General features: G+C 34.4%; 3 protein-coding genes across 3 annotated transcripts; 1 reads left to right on the top strand and 2 right to left on the bottom strand.

Moving 5' to 3' along the window:
* Nucleotides 1–1,057: 1,057 nt before the first annotated feature.
* TRIADDRAFT_60970 (uncharacterized protein) lies at nucleotides 1,058–4,238 on the top strand (the record flags this gene model as incomplete). The annotated part of the gene is made up of 4 exons (XM_002116956.1): nucleotides 1,058–1,564; nucleotides 2,540–2,662; nucleotides 3,574–3,648; nucleotides 4,002–4,238. The coding sequence occupies 4 exons, from the start codon at nucleotides 1,058–1,060 to the stop codon at nucleotides 4,236–4,238; spliced, it is 942 nt and encodes a 313-aa protein (XP_002116992.1).
* A 3,510-nt stretch (nucleotides 4,239–7,748) lies between these two features.
* Nucleotides 7,749–11,603, bottom strand: TRIADDRAFT_60969 (uncharacterized protein; the record flags this gene model as incomplete). Its single annotated transcript, XM_002116895.1, has 14 exons — nucleotides 7,749–7,806; nucleotides 7,984–8,051; nucleotides 8,140–8,238; nucleotides 8,334–8,410; nucleotides 8,512–8,575; nucleotides 8,697–8,776; nucleotides 8,856–8,943; nucleotides 9,238–9,301; nucleotides 9,572–9,618; nucleotides 9,854–9,919; nucleotides 10,082–10,115; nucleotides 10,777–10,869; nucleotides 11,098–11,225; nucleotides 11,469–11,603. The coding sequence occupies 14 exons, from the start codon at nucleotides 11,601–11,603 to the stop codon at nucleotides 7,749–7,751; spliced, it is 1,101 nt and encodes a 366-aa protein (XP_002116931.1).
* A 4,000-nt stretch (nucleotides 11,604–15,603) lies between these two features.
* Nucleotides 15,604–19,323, bottom strand: TRIADDRAFT_60968 (retinoblastoma-binding protein 4; the record flags this gene model as incomplete). Its single annotated transcript, XM_002116894.1, has 18 exons — nucleotides 15,604–15,672; nucleotides 15,763–15,873; nucleotides 15,949–16,006; nucleotides 16,103–16,179; nucleotides 16,258–16,335; nucleotides 16,412–16,474; nucleotides 16,565–16,628; nucleotides 16,736–16,803; nucleotides 16,885–16,941; nucleotides 17,017–17,052; nucleotides 17,130–17,190; nucleotides 17,276–17,330; nucleotides 17,438–17,535; nucleotides 17,929–18,004; nucleotides 18,116–18,210; nucleotides 18,405–18,455; nucleotides 18,553–18,700; nucleotides 19,302–19,323. 18 exons carry the CDS (start codon nucleotides 19,321–19,323, stop codon nucleotides 15,604–15,606), a joined length of 1,287 nt encoding a protein of 428 aa, XP_002116930.1.
* Nucleotides 19,324–19,735: the final 412 nt, after the last annotated feature.

Genomic DNA, 19,735 nt, shown 5'->3' with positions numbered 1-19,735 from the left:
TCATGAAGGTATCGAGAATTACTCATACATAATCATGATTTCTTTGCGTCTAATAGCAAACAAACTATTAAACAGTACTGTTTAAGCTTTACTAAGGGGCCAAGAAATAGATAGGGTACCTTTTTCAACTCCTTATTGGACATTCCTTTATCCTCAACCATTTTGTCCTATGATTTCCTCTGAAACGAGACAAATTATTTGACTTACTGTTCAGACTCCCTTAATGCATCAAGATGTGAATAGGATAGTTTTTCCAGCTCTTTGTTGAATATTTTCTTGTAGCTAGTCTATTCTAGTCATATCGACTGTATTTCTATGCATTTAAAACCAGATAAACTATTCAGTTTACTATGCCAGTGTGATGATGATGATTAACAGTATGGCCTAGAGGGACAAGAAATGGGGTTGATCGATCAATCGATAGAATAGTATTCATTTCACTTCTTGCCAAGCATTCGTTGTTGCTATTGCTTTCAATTTCTATCCTTTCTCTGTATCTAGCATTCAAATTCCATGACGATAAAAGGTCAAGAAATGCTTAGAACTATTTTTTCGACGCCTTGTTAAACTTTGCTATATCATCAGCTCTCTACTCTAAAATATCACCTTAAAAGATAAATAGAATCCTAGAAGATTTTAAATAAAACCTATCTATCTTACAATAAAGCTCTCTATTCGAAAATATCGCATTAAAAGATAAATAGAATACGAGTAGTATTAATAACATAAAACCTATCTATCAATCTTATCCCCTGGCTATAATATGGATAGAGTCATTTTGCGTTGAATTCGATAGAATAGGATGAATTTCAATTTATTGGGTAGTTTTGATTAAAACTCTAGACTCAAAAATATCGGCTTTAAGGATAAAAATAATACGAGTAATAATAAGCTAATACTTCTCTATCTTGACTATCTTATCCTCAAAGCGTAACAACAGCTATAACATGATGGATTCCAACTTATTGGGTGGTTTTGATTGAAATGTTGTATTTTCTAGACTTAAGCGCAAAGAGTTGTTAAATTGGAAGAAGCTGTCTTTACCATCTTCAACATCATGAGTCAAGAGAAAAATATTGGGGCAATCAATCTAGGCCAAGGCAATCCTTCAGCGCCTCAAGGCCAGCAAAATCCCCAGCATCGATTTCAAGAAAATCCTCCTGCGTATGGAAATCAACAGAATTTCCCAGTAAATCAAGGGCAGTCAAATCCTGCTACGTATCCAGGCCAAGCAAATCCTGCCATGTATCCAGGCCAAGCAAATCCTGCCATGTATCCAGGTCAAGCAGTTCCTGCTATGCAACAAGGCCAAGCCAATCCTGCAGTACAACTAGGCCAAGTAAATCCTGTCATGTATCCAGGTCAAGCAATTCCTGCCGTACAACAAGGCCAAGCAAATCCTGCGCTCTATCCAGATTCCAATGTTGCTGCAATAAATCAAGGCCAACAAATCCTCAACATGAATCAAACGCAAATCAACCTAAAAATCGATCAAGGCCAACAAAATCCTGTCGTTACCCAAACTGAAGTCACCGAGACGTATGATTCTCGCAATGCTTGCCATGTAAGCTTACAATAATTATTAATTTATTCAATAGTCTTGAATTCGATCTATGATCCACTGCTCTTCAGCAATAACTGTAAAGCAATAGTGGCTCCAATGAGTGATTTCAGTGAAAGAGGATAAGACATTTCCATTCCATGATGATTTCATTCTTCGTACTACCTGCATTTTATTCTCGATGAAAGTCCTTGTTGTCCATTCCAGGACTACAAGATCTCTTATTTCCCTTTCGATGCCGATGTTACTCCTGATACTAACCGCACATCAATCCTTATCCAAGTCGTTGTTGTTTATGTTAAGGCTAGAAGATACATTATATGTTTCCATGCAATAGCGATTCTACTCCTATGCTAGCAGTATATCTATTCCCTATAAAATCGATCTTGATCATTTCAGGGCTAGAAGACACGCTATGTCCATGCAATAATGATCCCAATCGTCAAACTACCTGCATATCCTACTGTAGTCCTTATGAAGTCATTTTTGTCTATTCCAGCGCTAAAAGATACATCATGTTCATGTAATGCTGATTCTATACCCTATTTAGTCTGTTCATCCATTCCTTATACGTAAAATCATTCTTATCCATTCGAGAGCTAGAGGATGGATCATCTTTACCATTCCTCATCTCTCCTTTCTCAAATCTTGAACACGTAAACATCATCTAGATATTCATATCATTTACATCTTAAATATTTGATTTCCTTTAAAGCTATACTGTACTATGTAGCTCATAGAATTGGATATTCTCTCTACAGTTGTAGAATTAATGTCATTCTTGATTCACTTTTCTACCCTCTATAAGACGAAAGTACGTGTAGATACGATTTCAGGCTGACAAATTTTCGAGAATTTTTACTAATTTCTATCTATCCATCGTCATTACCAATGGACTACAAGAAGATAATATGATTCTAGTCTTCTAATGATACTATACTAATGAATATTTATTAAATACTTTCACTTTGTTATTAGTGGGTTGGCAACGTCTTTTGGTTAATTTGTGGTGGCTTCATCTTGGCACTTCAATGGGCTCTTTTGGGCGTTGCATTTTCAGTCACGATTATTGGTATTCCATGCGGCCTTGTCTGCTTTAAGGTAGACTGATATATATCGATATATTTCGACTTTATAAGATATCATTCCAAGATATCTCCATTAATTAGTAACAGTAAGCTAGCTCATCACATAAGCGCAGCCCTAAAATAAACCATATTTGCAGGTTATAAAGTTTGCAAATATCTAATTTCAAAGTTACTTCACGGTATAAGTGCTACCCTAAATAGATAATGTTTAAACTTAGACTACAGATTGCATAAACCTCTAATTCGAAAGCCAGTTTATTTACACTTAATAAGCAGATCCCCCAAAATAGCTGATGTTTGTAGGTTAAATTACAGATTGCATAAAACTCTAATTCGAAAGCTAGTTTATTTACAGTTAATAAGCACATTCTCAAAATAGCTGATGTTTGTAGGTTAGACTACAGTGTGTACAAATATTGAATTAGATTGAAAAGCGTGTCTATATCGTATTCGAAAGCTAGTTATAAAATAATTACAATTTCAAAAATAGATCATGATACCGTACAGTAGTGGGTAAGATTAAGGATTATGTCAATGTCTACCGTAATTCGAAAGTTAGTTCACACAAACAGTCCCAAAATAGATCAGGTCTGTGATGAGATTGTTCGATTGCACAAGTCTCTTTCTGTAGTATTAGAATGCTTTTATGTAATTAGTGTGTGATCTCAAAATAAGCTTTACTTGTAGGTTAAATTATGCAAATACATACTTACGGTAGGATAAACAATTTATGAAATGAATTGAAATTATCAACAAATAGAAGTTCTTACTGGAGTGTTTTTTTAAAGGCACTATCACAATATCATACCGTCGTCCATACATTTTATCATGATAGAAATAAAATTACTGTTACTCTAGAAGTCTTTTACTACTACTTTTCAACAAGGCGAATAGGTTAACATTTAATTTTCTTTCATTTTTTAGATGGCTATGTTAACATTATTACCATTCGGCAAAGATGTCAGTGGCATAAATCCGGTATCTCGGGAAGACGAAAAGGTTAGCATTACTAAAGTTATATCCAGTATGCTCGTATTGGTATACTTATTATAAAATTTTGGATCGCAGCTTTAACATGAGTGGTACAGAAATAAAAAGCTACAGTTATCATCAATAGATAAAGAATCCTATCATTTATTTTAAAGATAGAGCAAATATGTCTCGCTTATTATAATAATAATTGCATTAACTTCAAATGTATAAAATAAACGGATCAAGGGATATCCTATATTTAAATTGATAGCAAGCCGTACAAAATCCACTTATTTTATCAATTTAATATTTAAATATTACGTAAATTGATTATTAATATGATTCGCAATCGTAAAACTTCTCTCTGGCTATCTGTCTAGAGTTGTATAACATGCTGTGGCAACGTACTCTGGTTACCTTTTGGAATTTTATTCGCGATCGAGCACTTCCTCCTAGGTTTAGTTCAGTTTATAACTCTAATATGCATCCCATTTGGAATTCAGAATTTCAAATTAGGGAGAATTGCATTGTGGCCGTTTGGCTACCATTTAACTGCTATGCGTGAAAAAAAGACTGTTACTACATCTTCAACTAATGTTCCTGCAAATACTCCATAAGATTGGCAAAGTATTATATACGAGTTTGCATGTCTAGGATATCATATTCTTACATGACAATTTATCAGCACAATTATGGCGGAGATAAGTATCAAATTATACATCATTAATCATATTGAATATTATGCAGCAGACTGTCAATTTCGACATAATCAAGTTAATAGTTATAATACCATACTCATACAATAACGATAGAATATTGGTGTACTGATTGTAGCTATACCTACTACGGAAAATACATTAGCAACTACTACGAATTATTTTTCAAATTTTACTTCTTCTTCCTAAGTCATTGTAATTGTTTTATTAGGCTATTTGGCTACAGTTATGTCCGTTATCTAATTTTACATAAGGAGTCAATAAATTTTGACATACTTTGAAAGTTCCTGATTTATTTCCTCTCAACGATAACAAACATAAATTTATGTTTGTCCTAATGCACATGTATCTGCAATTACGAATATAAGACGAAAGCACGCGTAGCTACTATTTCAGGAGTATATATTTTTATGAATCTTTACTTATTTCTATCTATCCATCGTCATAACCAATTGACTACAAGGAGATATGATGTCTTCTTGTAGTCAATTGGTAATACTATACTAGGCTATAGTGCTGCATCTTCATAGGATGGTAGCACTACGTATTAATGATGTATAAATAGACGCGTTTAGATGGTATATATATATATGGCCAATTCATTATACGGCATGACTACACTACTACATATTAATTAGATATATCTCCATTTCAATAATGCTCTTCGCTACAGTAGTATAATCGCATTCAATTAAGGAGGGACTCGATGCTGGCGATGATCGATAATAGAGTAGGCAATATCGAAATCATGTAGTTACAAGATCAATTAGCACGGTCATAATACGCGTGCAGCCAAGCTGGAGATTGTATTAGATACCTGTTGCTATTATTATGCCTGATTTTATTCTCAACTTTGAGTGGCAGGATAGATTATTGTGCTATTCATGGCTATAAAAAATAATAATTAACTCTATCTTCTTGCAATACTATTGCCAGCCTACTTCTTTATAATTAGAATCTAGCTCAGATACTAGAGTATTTCTTCGCCTATGAGCCTAGAGTGGAGGTAAGGAATAGGTTGATGATTTCTGCCTAGTTTAAAGGCGTTCTTAACCCTTAAAATAATAATCTCCATTATACCTACGATAGTAACATCAAAATATTACCTCACAACAAACATTTTATCCGTTGCAACCAAGCAAGCTGAAGGAAAAAATCTATCAGCTGTACGTTCTTGTCCTTAGCTCGATCTTGTCAGCTGGATTCAGTAGCAAGATTTCCCGCACAATCATAGTGAATAAATGAAGAATACTTAGCTAAACTTTCACTGATCTACGTTAATTATATCTAGGACATATCAATTGATAATGATATTTTTAAACCGTAGATTGGCCATTTTTGTGGCTTTATTTGAAATTACTACTGTTATTCTCTATGCAATCTTTGTACGATTCGATGCAGAAATAATGCCAACACTGGCTGCCAAGTCTCTTTTGGCCATAAGTTATGCCAGCAAGTCCATGCTTTTTATTTTTAATACCGGTAAAAAATAGGCTATAAAGATACAGATGGCTTAGATCTTGCATCATGATGTTCAGAGTCACGCCGAAGTAATTTATTCCCCTAAGTGTCTTTCTAATGCTATCACGGAGTTCTCCTGACTCAGTTACAGTTAATACTATGAATGTGACATAGAACTTTAGGGTAGAAATTCTTTAGTACTATAGAAGTGACTTAGCTCCAGCATCCGTCAAGTAAAAAATTTTGATAACTTTAATTGTAAAGAAGAACTTTCTTGAGCTACATGATCAATGTAAGATGATTACTATTGCTTTAGGTTATATCATTAAATCTCCCATATTCGATGGAGTCGATAGTAAACACTATTATCTCGATCAACCCCATTGTGAGGTAAGCCCAGAAGAATGACGATTATTCAAACTTGATCTCGATAATTTACCCAATCGCCTAATCACATCTATAACATGAAATATTTAACATATTAAATAAATTCTATTATGCTTAGGTGTTGCAATATTCAATCAATGTCACTTATCAATCTAATAATTATAATTTTAATAACATTAGCTCACAAATCACTGTACAATGTACGTTCAGATGCAATCGAATATCTCAAGATTTTACCTAAATCTTCAATACAGGAGCTAATAGCCATTTTAACATGAATTATTCTAGTATATTGTATACTTGTAATTATTCGTGATCAAATACCTACATTACATTTGACCTAAATATTTACGATAAGTCAATAATTACTATAGTGTAAGAATTATCATTTTGTACTAAAGTAACGGAGACTGGTAATCAATTGCTATAGGTTCGAGATTCTGAATCTACAATCAAATTTCAGCGAAAACATACAGTAAAATCAGTTAAAATAAATCTATAATTCTATTTTAACACAGTGAAGGAGAAAATAATACCAACTCATTAAATTAATATAAAAATCGTTCAAGATATTCTGTTCTAATGAGTTTATAGCTTGACTGCAATCTAATCTCAACAGGAACATAACGCAAAATCAATCAATCAAACTAACAATGCAGCTCTGTTTTGAAATATTTAATGAAGGAGAAATGATATTAAATGCTGGAATTATTAGCTGGAATATAGAGCTATCTCTACAGGAAAATTCAGTGTGGAATTTCATGCATTTATAATTGAGGAGTTTAGTCATGCTGTTACTTTTCTAATAATACGAGAACGTTATACATATTGTAACATATACCTTAAATAAAATCTTTTCCGAATGACTTTTTACTGGACGTCTGATTTATAAAGATATTTCAGAATATGCAAACTAGAATTTTATTGAGATATAAGAAATTTATGGCTACTATACTTTATATTATAAGCATGGGTAGCGTATCAGTTGCTAGAAAAGCGTCATTAGGACATTTTTATTCAGTTTCTGCACTCGTTATTAGTAGAAATGCTTTCCGTTAAATCCTATTCATTCTCGAATACATTAAAGCTGCACATCACATTATACCTAAGATAGTAATTATCGACTTTCATCGATAATATGTATTTGGTATTGTAACGCACTAACTAAAAGAGAAAATAATTACATTTGTAAATATAATCAACTAATATTTGATTAATTAGAGTACAAGAACAAAGCCATACATTTATAAATCTGTAAATCTATCGAATAATTCCAAACTGAAGCAGAAAACAGGCCGTATATTATTAGGGTGAACAAATTGCATAACTTTTAGCCTGACTGATTTATTTCGTACTTTAAGCAATCAGTGATAATTTCATACGTCTCCATAGGACTAGACGACAATGCATGCTATAAAGCAATTTACCAATATTCCAATAAATCAAATTTAAATGACTAAAACGTTAAAAATTAAGGCAATGAATTATTTAACACCTACTTAATACGTATTTACATGTCAATAACTATCAGTAGTGCTAAAGAAGACAATAGATGACAGTAGATTATTTAGCAAATGCAGCTTGTAATGCTTTAGTCATATTTCCGGATATTATAGTAACCCTAATTAATAAAAAATTATGAATTAATTTAACAATCTATGTATGAGCCATCGAATAACACTTAACTACTACAATGTTTTATACCATAACAATAATATTCATGTACCCACATAAACATTTATAGTTTGACTCACTATGTTATTCAAACAGTATAACTACTGGATTTAGTTAGACGTACCTGTCTTTGGTAACCTGAACAATGAAACGTTGGTAACTTCCGCGCAAATATTGTGGGGATATAATCGCCTAATATTTTTGCATATTTAAAATTGATTTTGAAATAAATAGTTAGCTCACATTTTTCACGTTATCGCTGTACTGATGTGCTACTTACATAATTGAAAACAATTGCTGTTGCAAGTGAGTATAGGGCAATATCGAAATGTTTTATGCTGGGGAGGTGCCCATAATCTATGCCTAATTTATAATAGGCCTAAAAAATAAAGTCAAATCGCACAGTATGAGAGTTATTATTGTAATAGCTAAAGAATGACACCAAATAGAAAGAAATAACATCATCAAGTTTACCTCTAGTGATTTAAGTATAAAATATAATGCGATAGTACCACTTCTATAGAATACTAAGGAAGTACCACAAAGGCCACCTAGAATACGAATAGGGAATTGTTACTTTTTTTTACAGCCGTAGGTTTAATCACCATTGTATTCAACTTATTTTTAACATGACTCTTTAGATAATGATTACCTGCTAAAGCGCCATGCCATTCAGAATGTTTTCCATGCAACCAATGTAGAAATGAAGTGACGGCCTAGGGTATCAGTAAGAATATTTAAAAAATGATAATGTTACAGTTAGTATAAACGCATTGGAATAGTGAGAAACTACGTCTTGCTATTATTGCTTGATCAAAATTAGCTATTTTTCAGAACCTTATATATGCCAACTAAGGAGCCCAGAAACATTGGTAAACCCATATTTTTCTTGCTAAAAATGGCTTGAATAACTCTGGCTGCAATTGCATTAAAATTGCTAGTTAATTCGATAGTAACCTACAGTTAAGTCTATACAACAACGTAGTTTTAGTGTACCTGGATTGCGACCCAACTGTTTCATATTTTTAAAAATTGCAAACAACGAGGAAATAGCAAAGCCAGTGGAAAATCCTCGCAAGAAACCCTATACATTATTAAGATAAATTATGTAAATATAGTAATTTAATATTTCTTGTCAAACAAACTATCGCCACTAGTGATCAATAATTAATATATATATATATATATAATACCTGAAGGGTAAAGGTAATCCTACCAAGGATTGGATAATTATACAATTTATTGATACTAAAGTGGAGACATAAGATCGGAGTAATACTGTATTAGTACAGCATTATTAACTTAATATCTTTCGAAAACTGTCCAATTTAAATATTAAAATATATCCGTCATACGATTGTTGTATCAATCCAATGACCGGTAAATTGTAAGGTTCAACATTAAGTTGATTATCTTCGTATTTATCTTGGCCGATGAAAAATCTGTAAATGGTAATAATTTCAATCAGATTAATGTTACAACGTAGTCCATATCAGTAAATCGATAGTAACTTTATTGAAATAGCTTATGCTCGTGTAAGCAATATTATACTTGATTAATGATTTTAATGATGGGCCTAATCCAACACGTTTTCTAGTAATTGCAACAGAGAAAATACAGCACATTAATTGAAATGTCTGTCTTATGGTTACAAGTTGTTTTATAGCATCCAGGTGGAATAGAACAGAACAATACACTATTTGGGCATTTACCTGTAAAGATACATTAAACTAGCAGTAGCTATGCAGAAGATGATAACCTGTTATTAATATAAGATAAAAAACCTTTGTTATAATGTTGATTGCTATAATGTAAATTTGTTAAATGCACTGAAGAATATTATCGATATAAATCAGTTTGTCAAGGATTACAGTAACTTCTTTTCTACTAGGAGTTATTCTATTTTATAGTAAGGGTATTTTATTATAAGATAACTTCGAACTACATATGAGCGGATTCATCACATCCATTACAAAATAGTGTATCATACTTACATCTCCATAAGGTATGCCATTAGTGATGCCAAGCGATACAAGAGTGTTAAATAATGTTCCTAATGACTATTGTAGAAAATAGTTTAGCATACGAAGTGAGTATAACGTGAAATTTACATAACTGTTCAATGCAATCAAAGCTATCAGTTTAAGGGTAGTTATTCTCTATTTTAAAAATACTATTCAGAGAATCAGTACAGAATTATTAGCATGATTATCACTGCCTACCAGGTTAGTCAGGTACAAAGCAAGCATAGGTACCCTAAACGTAATAGAAAATGGATAGATTATTCTGCTATGAGTTTTAATAATAGTAACGTCATATTAACAAATTTCAAGGGTATAAAAAGATTTATTACTAACACACAATCGTACGATTGTGTAACAAGATGATCGTGACTACATACGCAAATCTACTTTTAAACAGCTGAGTACTACGAATTTTACTGTACATTTTTCTATCGTATTTTATTCCAATTTAAATCCAAGTTGCCATCGAAGCTTTGGTTATGGCATAGCAATAATAGATGGATATCGTTACGATATCAAATCGACTGTTAGAAAGCAGTCGATATCAAATTTATATTCACGACTGATTAAAAGTAGCCCTAATAAATTAGCTGATTGCACTCATTAATTTGGCCTTTTGCTATTCAATACTCCTGTTACAAGTCTAATAATACTGAACGGTTAAATATATTCTTTCACGGTCAGGTTATTGTACTACAATATGTAATTCGTGAAGATTTGCTTTTCAAAATTCGATTCCTTTTTCTGGAAATTTTTAAATTAGACGAAAAGACGATATTCTAGACTACAGTGACATCAAATACCAGATAAATTATTTTATATTGTGTTCATTTCAATTGGAAAGTATTGATGACAGTCCGTTGATCATCTTAAAAGTACTTTAAGGTGTATACCTAGTATCTCTTTCAAACTGGACTGCTATGGCACTCGATAGTAGACCAGGCAAGAAAGCGATGGTAGGATAGGTAAAATATCCTAATAAGCCTCTGAAATAGGTAAGATAAAAAACAAACCATTTTTTATTGCTTGTAGATCTTCAAGTTAAATACACAATAATTAGAACGGATGGTTATATAGTTCTGCTAGGACAGGTCATTAAGATGCAACGCAACTTTTAAAATAGTATAGGAGAGGTTTCAGTGTCAATCATGATAATCTCTGAAAATCCAATTTTAATAGTATGTCGACATAGTGACTATCTTAAAGATTGTTACCTCAACCGGCAAAAAAAGACGATAAATAAAGAACCATTCAAGCCCAAGAAAAGGCTGGAACGTAAGATCGCAGAGATTAATTTGAGCAGAAATCGACCAATCCCTTCTTTCCATACTCCCGATGGATTCTAAAAATGATAATAATTTGTGATTAGAATGATTCAGTAATGATCATTAGGAGCTATTTTATGCAATCAGCTGAGGGATATTGGATGCAAACTACAGTATCTTCATTGCTTTACTTTTTGATATCTTACTCCATCCAAAATCAGCTGTTAAATACTATTGATCAGTCGTGTGGATACGAGAGAGTAGTAACCTTGATATATTATTCAATCATTAAACAACCAATCAGTATTAAAAACGTATACCATCAACAGAACGCGGAATAGGTCTATCATGTACTTTACTGTTGATTTCTCTAACGCTGAAAACTTGGCGATATTATGCCGTAGTAGGATGTCAGATATGAATCTGTTATAATTTACTCTGATTGATGAAGCCATTTTTACTATGGCCAGCCCAGTATCATTTTAATCATCGCCTTTACAATCCATTTGGATCATATGATGAATAGAATGTAGAATAGGTTTATACCCTACAGGATACAGTACGCTACCGTCGGTTTCTGTAAGCATAAAAGTTGGCAAAGTTATCCCGATACGTTTGGAATGTCATATAATAATCTACAACAAGTATTATGATGGCTAGCATGTACTATTGAATCATTCTGTGCCAGCAATCGAATGTAGGGTAGGTCTACATGCGTATACTCTACAGCATAAAATACTTCGTTGTTGGTTTCTGTAAAGCTGAAAGAGGGAAGAGAGGGAAGAGAGAGAGAGAGAGAGGAGGAGTAGACAGTGGAAAAGGATAACACTTTTACTTGAATAGTCCCCGATAGTATTGTACTGCTGGATGGACTACTGGTTTCTCTAAAGCTGGAAATTTACCCATTAATATTACAATGAGGTAGAAAGTCAGGCAATAAGCTATTACAAGATTGCCATGACTAGCTTAAGCTATTTAAATCATCCTACGCCGTCGATCGAATGTAGAATACATGAGGTATGCTCTACAGTATTGTCGGTTTCTGTCAAGCTGAAAGCTTGTTAATGATGCTACGATGGCGTAGGATGTCAAGCAATCATCTGCGGCAAGTTTACCATGACTAGCTTAAGCAATTTCAATCATTCTATGTGATCAATCGAATGTAGAAGACACTAGGTCTATACGCTACAGCAAATAGTACTGCCATGTTGGCTTCTGCAAAGCTAAAAACCTGCCAATAATGATGTTACGATGACGTCGAATATCAGGTAATCTGCGATAAGTTTACAATGCTTAGCTTGTGTTATTTATTAACTAAATCATCCTATGCGATCAATCGAATATAGAAAACAGCAGAGTAGGTCTATGCCTGGTCTATACTCTACTACAAACATTACTCCTACAGTCGCCTTCTGTAAAGCTGAGAGAAGTTGCCAATGATGTTGCGATGATATAGGATGCCAAGCCATAATAATATATTTATACACGTATATATACATACTGTATATATGAACGAGAACGGATGCGAAATCGGTCATTTTGCAAAATGCGATCAATCAAATGTAGAACACAGTATGATAGGCCTATTCTCGACCACAAATTCTACTCCTACAGTCGCATTCCGCAAAGCTGAGAACTTGGCAATGATGTTGCGATGGCATAGGATGCCAAGCCAGAATAATAATTATTATAGTGTATATGTACTGTATACAGTCATTAATCTGCAGCAAGTTGACGACGACTACAGTAGCTTAAGCTATTTAAATCATCCTATGTGATCCGTGGAATAGACAGTCAGAAATCTCTTCAATAAAAATCTCAGTAAAAGAAATTGAGAAAAAGAAAAGAGCGATCTAAAATGCATGCTATCTTCTGCACGATGCAATTTTTTTTTATTTACAGTAGGGGTTAAGGAAGGTGTTTCTACTTGAGAGGTCATAGGTACAGTAGACCACTTGGCGTATCTAGCAATCATCTGCGACCAGTCTACAACGACTAAGTTGTGCTGTTTAAATCATCCTATAGGATCAATCGAATGTAGAATAGGTCTACAGTTTGCTATACTGTAGAACGTCTGTTAGTTGCTCGATTGAGCGAGAGCTTGACGATATTATTATTACCGTACAAGGTAGAAAATCGGACGATAAAGTAATCGGTTACAAATGGATCATCACCCCAGTATTTTTTTTTGTGCTACTGCGATGTCTTGATATTCTTTCATCATCATCTGCAAGCACTATAAATCATACTATCCATAAAATATCGTCTAGATCTACAGTCAAACTGCATCGTTGGTCGACTGAAAGTTGAAGACTTGGCGATGATATAGTGACAATGATAAGATGTTATTTTCGATTGCAATCTGCCATCATTTATTTTTCTGATCGAGGATATACGGCCACTTATTGACCTAGAACTTGTAAGAAAAAATGCTTGACCATGTCCAGCCCCGTATCCGCCATCAATCATGTTATGTAATCCATGTACCTCCTGCTATTGCTACAATGGAGAACTTACCGAGATTATTCTAACCAGATGGGCAGCTACATGAATTGACGAATACAAGCGGAGAGCTTTTGAAAAAATCAACTGAAAAACTTCCCATGCCACAGCATTACAATTGGGATTCCAGTTATGGCCATGCTCATAACACGATAGGTAGAGTTTACTAAACATGAGTTAATATCCTGCTGAATCGATGGCTGATCCCTTTAATTTCGATGATGCAAGGTGTAAAGGAACAACCAGCAATCATACAATACTTCAAGATCGATGATGTCTAGGTAGAAAGAAAGATTCTGCCAATATTGAAGGATCAAAGATCAAGACTAGTTGGCATTAATTGACCTTGATTGACCTTTTTCTCATCAGGTGTGGACGATTAGCTCCAGCCTCCAGCCGTCTCGAGTCTGTCAATAGCTGAGTTTGCTTTCGACTTGGTCTACTCGATCGCAGTTATTTCCTGCCTGTTGTGGCTTATGTTTGAGCATGTACTGTAGACTAGACTGCTGAGAGGGTGGAAGAAACGAAAAAGCTATTAGCCTACTTGATCAATACTAAATTCGGCTAGCAGCTAATTAGACGAGAGAATATATTATCAAGGTGGAGTATAGGATAGCTGCTAAAAATGATCGCAGCTTTTCCCATGCAACAGATGCTAGGCAAGAGTTTCTTCCACAGATTAGACCTTGATTACCAAACTCGATGATGGCCAAGAGAATAGCGTCAATAAAGCTCTACTAAATAAGAATCATCTGCATGTGCAGCAACCTCTTGGCCTTGACTACATTTCAAATGAATAGTGATATACACTGCACCTGGGCAATATAGAAAATCCCAAGAGCTTTTCCAATCCCCGGAATGGCTTCTTCTACGACAGGAGATAGGGCGAGAGATACTCTACACTTCTATAAGCAAAGTACTGTAATCATATCAACCAATATCGATTACATGGGGAATCATCTGCAAGTACAGCAACGGGATCAAAGTTGATCCCGTTGACGCCTTGACCTTATTAGCTATACATTAAATGGACCATGCTCGAGCTGCAGAAAATCAACATAAATGGCCTAACTCGACAGTATCCTTGCCAAAATAATAGCAACAAATATTGGCCAAATAGCAATCATCTGCTTGTGTACGAACTTCATGGCCTTAGCTAGACTTCAAATGGCATGGTTGTACTGTAATAAACAGTATACTGTATACAGGAGCGCCTGAGCACTGGAAAGAGCTTTTCCATACTGTACGTAGAAAGCTTCTCCTCAATTTATTTAAATTGTGCTCAAATCTTCAATTAGACATTCCTATCAGCTATTGAAAACCCTGTAAGCTTTTTTCATTCGTAGTAAGGCTTCTTCTACGATAGTGACAGTTCACTTACTTACAATACTTTGTGCCTGTATCAGTAGAAATGAGAACATCCACCAAATAGGAAGTCGTCTACAAGTGCAAGAACGTCTTGGACCTTATTAGCTAGACATAAAATTGACTGTAATGAATTATTTCAATCCAGTTGGTATTTTTTGCCATACATACGTACAGTAAATACAATCCATAACAAGTATGGCGTGATACAATATGCATTAACTTAAACGGCATCACAAACTACTTATAGACGATTAGATTCTCTCTTTGCAAAATAAAAGAGTTTCCATCAGGACAACGATAACAATGAAGTAATATTCTGATGTCTATAACACTAAAATGTACAGCCATGTCACCAGACACATTTTACAGAAAGGCAAGAGAAAGCTCTTTCAATTTATGTGCCAATCTCTTTTTATTTGTTAAACATAGAACAAATTATCCACAGTAACCAATCTTCGAGAATTAGAATGTAATCTAATACAAACAGTAGAACATTATTGCTACGGCGACAGGTATAGATGAGAAGGTACATAGGTATTTTGTACAGGAAGTATATCGAGCATAATATTACTGTTCCAAAGACCCTCAAGATGCGTTAGACTCTTGTTCAATTGCAGGGGAATCCAATTCCTCGTCATTATATATATTTTCCGCCTTCAAAGAAAATCATCATTAAATAAATAATGTTAGTCAATGTGTACCAATTTACAAGAAAGGACATTGGTGTAGAACTAATCAACATACCATTTGCCAAACTTGTAGGATATTATCCTCAGAAACACTACAAACGGCCCACGGTTCATTAGGATTCCAAGAAAAATCGGAAATCTTGGCAGTATGACCGCCATGGACGAACTAATAATAGACGTTTTAGATTGTTAGTACAGTTTTCTACAAAAATGACCTTATCAACCCATGGTTGTAGCTTACAAGCAACTCCGGTGGGCCATCTTCTGCATCTTCAGCACTTTGCTCATCTCCAATTTTGCTACAAATTTCATAAATGTAAATTTATCTTGATTATCAAGCCTTGGCCAACTCTATGTAAAACGCCTTATTATTATTTATCGTGTAAATAATGTACCTTAAGTCCCAAATATTAAGTCTTCTGTCTGTTCCACTAGATGCTAAGATCGTCTCATTGTGAGGCGACCATTGAACCTATAAAGCATAACATTAACATAGGAGAAAGTTATACATAGGTAGTCCATTACTGTATTATCGGTTAATATCCCTTACTTGAAATATTTCATCTTTATGAAATTCAAAAGAATGCAACTTTAACTTCAAATTTCTCATGTCCCACAAGGCAACAGTCTGTAATTCATTGACAAGAATTACAGGACATTGTTATTGTTGAAAATATTAATGTCTATATTACAAATAAGTTTACCTTGTCAGCCGATCCGGTTGCCAAGATGTATTCGCTGAATGGATTAAACGCCAAGCAATTGACCTAATAGTATTCAAAGTATTACTACAATCTATATGTATATTTTACTTCGTAAGTATCTTTTATCAAGCGAAATTATTTTTCAGTTCATACCTCAGCAGTGTGAGCGTCTACAATGTGGCTAGCTTTCGTATGGTTATTTGTTCTAGTATCCCAACTATTTTCAAGCGCAAAAGATGATGTCAATATAGCATACAACATACGCAACGATTTCATAGCTACCAGTGTGCACAGATGTCATTACGATTGATTAATTTAACCTACATCATCAGTCTATGATCATCAGCAACTGAGCCAAAAATGCTATCGTGAAGAAGGTGCCAAGCTACATCCTAAGTATGATGTGGTATTTAAAATTGAATAACCAAGAATGAAAGATACACGTCGAATCAATCTATTAATTTTTAAGTTACCTCAACAACACTAGTGTGACCGGTATAAATAGTTTTTGGATCAGATGCTTTACAATCCTGAAAAAGAGTAATCCCATCAAACGATTAGTCATGATTGGTAAGTCGTTCGCTTGCTAACTCACACTTGATTACCTTTGGAAGGCTTGAAATATCCCACAAACAGATTGTCTATAAGGATAATATCAATTCATAGGTATCGATTAGTTGTGTATCTTTAGACGTAGTGCAAGAAATTTTAGAATCACCTGATCATCAGAAGCACTTAATAAATGGCCAGTTAGGAGGGAATTCCAAGATAAACCATAGCTAGAGAAGACATTATAGCAATTAAGTGCAATGCATCCTCTTATTACGCTATTCTGCTAATGTATGTCCTTTACAAAATTCATACCCTTCTTTTTGATGGCCTTTCAAGCGAATCTCAGGTACACATTCTCCGCTGGGGTCTAATTAACAGTGAGATTAAACCATTGATCAATTATATAACTTGTGATTTACTTTATAGAAAAAACACATTCTGTTTTCTGATATGGACTAAGCGTAAAATGCATACCTGGTTTAGAAGGATGCTTGGTATAATCGAATATCAAAACATCAGCGGTTGGAGTTTTAGTTGCAATGACACATGGATTTTGAGGCATAAAGCGAGCTCTAAGGATATCATTGATATTGAAATGTGAGCAAGTTTGATGTTTTTTACCTTTGCAATATTTTGAAAAGGATGGATACATTAAAAGCTTTTTTTAAGATATCATTGATATTGAAATGTAAGCAAGTTTGACAATTTGTTCCTTCCTTTGCAATATTTTGAAAAGGATGGATACTTTCTTTAATTGCATTTTTAAGAGTATCATTGATATTGAAATGGAAGCAAGTTTGACAATTTTTTCCTTTGCAATATTTTGAAAAGGATGGATACTTTCTTTAATTGCTTTTTTTAAGAATATCATTGATATTGAAATGGAAGCAAGTTTGATGTTTTTTTTTCCTTTCAAATATTTTCAAAAGCATGGATACTGTAATTGCTTTTTTGGTGCCATTTACCTATTGACTTCACCATCATGGTTAATTTTGATATCAATCTCGATTTTGCCATTAGCAGAGCCAAATCCACCAAACTCTAAAATAGAAGAAGTAGAGGAGAGATTTTAATCGTTTTGATGGGACGATTAGCAGGATCAAAGTCAACGTCATGTTGAGCTATGGGATAAACTCAATGTGTAATAAGTACCTCCACGTTCACCATCATAATGACTGGCATCGAATTGGGTATCATCGTTAGGTAATTGTACGCTAGCAATGATGAGATGATTTTGTTCATCGGATCTATTGAATGATAACCATCAGTTGTTATTATAAGATTGATGGAATAAGATGATATCGTCCAGTAGTTTGACGATATTACTAGTCAAACGAACTATTACTCTTGCATTCAATGTAGGTATTTTATGTAGTATGGCAAGGTAGTCCATGACTTTGATGATGAATAGTTTGTTTGTGGTGATAATAGATGATCTTACGTGTGTGTTCCTAAGATTAATCGATGAGTTGAAAAATCTTTTCCTTCAGGTCTAATAAAAAAGATTGGTAGCATGACAAAAAGATCGATTGGATTGTATTGCAAGTGGTGACATTGGCTAAAGCTACAGTTATACTATCTCGTCTAACCTAGTGACATCAGGAAGCCATTGAACGGTTAAACTGGGCCATTCCAGTGCATGGGTCATGACTAAATCGTATAAGAATGGTGTATTCTTCTTCCATATTTTGTATTCTTCGTTGACAGCCTTTTCCTCGACTACTTCGTCGTAATTATCTATTGATCATCATAACAAAATTAGATTAGCGATCAAGAGATATTTTACGGGCAATCCATGATAGCTAGTATTGGAATTGGAAGTCAGTTAGAACAGTAGCTTTTGGATGTTGACTACATTGGGCTAAGCGACAGTAGCAACCACTAGTGGGACTATTCTGTAGGCCATCTTGTCCCTGGTCTACACACTCTCTCTATTCAATGGTCCTTTTCAGGACAAAATCATCATCACCCAGTTGAAATCGAACAGTAGAAAGTGAATTTTCCCTAAGACTACCATGTTCCATGGATGGCCATCTCTTGACTAGTGGCTGCTGTCCATCACTGACTGATTAAACGCCATTGGTTGTGAACAAGAATCATTCATTATAGTGTGGAGTAGTCTCCATTGCTATTGTATTCTTCTACGTTAGCCTAATGTTGATGGGTTTTTTGTCTGATGAAGTGGTGCATCCACCACAACATTTTGAGTAAACTGGCTCAAAAATGGCAGTATTTCTAGTCATGATGAATGAAGAACAGCAGTGGAAGATGGCAGTATTGGCTAGGGGAAGAATGGCCATGATTAGACGCTAAAAATGAAGAAAAAAGTTTGCATTACCTGGCCCGTCTGATGCGGACATTGTGCAATTTTCTGTCAACCCGCCAAATTGGATGCTTTGCGCACTTGCTGCAGCTCTTCACGTGATCACGACAGTTCAGCAGAGACAATGAAATGATGGTTGAAGTGGATAGCCACAGTCCATCTCCTGTAGTCTACAGTACTGGATAGTATCGTCTGTATGAGCAGATTCTTGGCATGCGGTACAATGTACTGTACTAGCGTACTGTACATTGTACATTCATTTTCTGTCAACCCGCCAAATTGGATGCTTTGCGCACTCGCCGCAGCTCTTCACGTGATCACGACAGTTCAGCAGAGACAATGAAATGATGGTTGAAGTGGGTAGCCACAGTCATCTCGTGTAGTCTACAGTACTGGGTAGAATCGTCTGTACTGTACTGTACTGTACAGTATGGGCAGATTTTTGGCAT

Source organism: Trichoplax adhaerens, genomic scaffold, assembly GCF_000150275.1.
Source record: "Trichoplax adhaerens TRIADscaffold_19 genomic scaffold, whole genome shotgun sequence".
NCBI lineage: Eukaryota > Metazoa > Placozoa > Uniplacotomia > Trichoplacea > Trichoplacidae > Trichoplax > Trichoplax adhaerens.
This window is presented reverse-complemented; position numbering and strand designations above follow the sequence as displayed.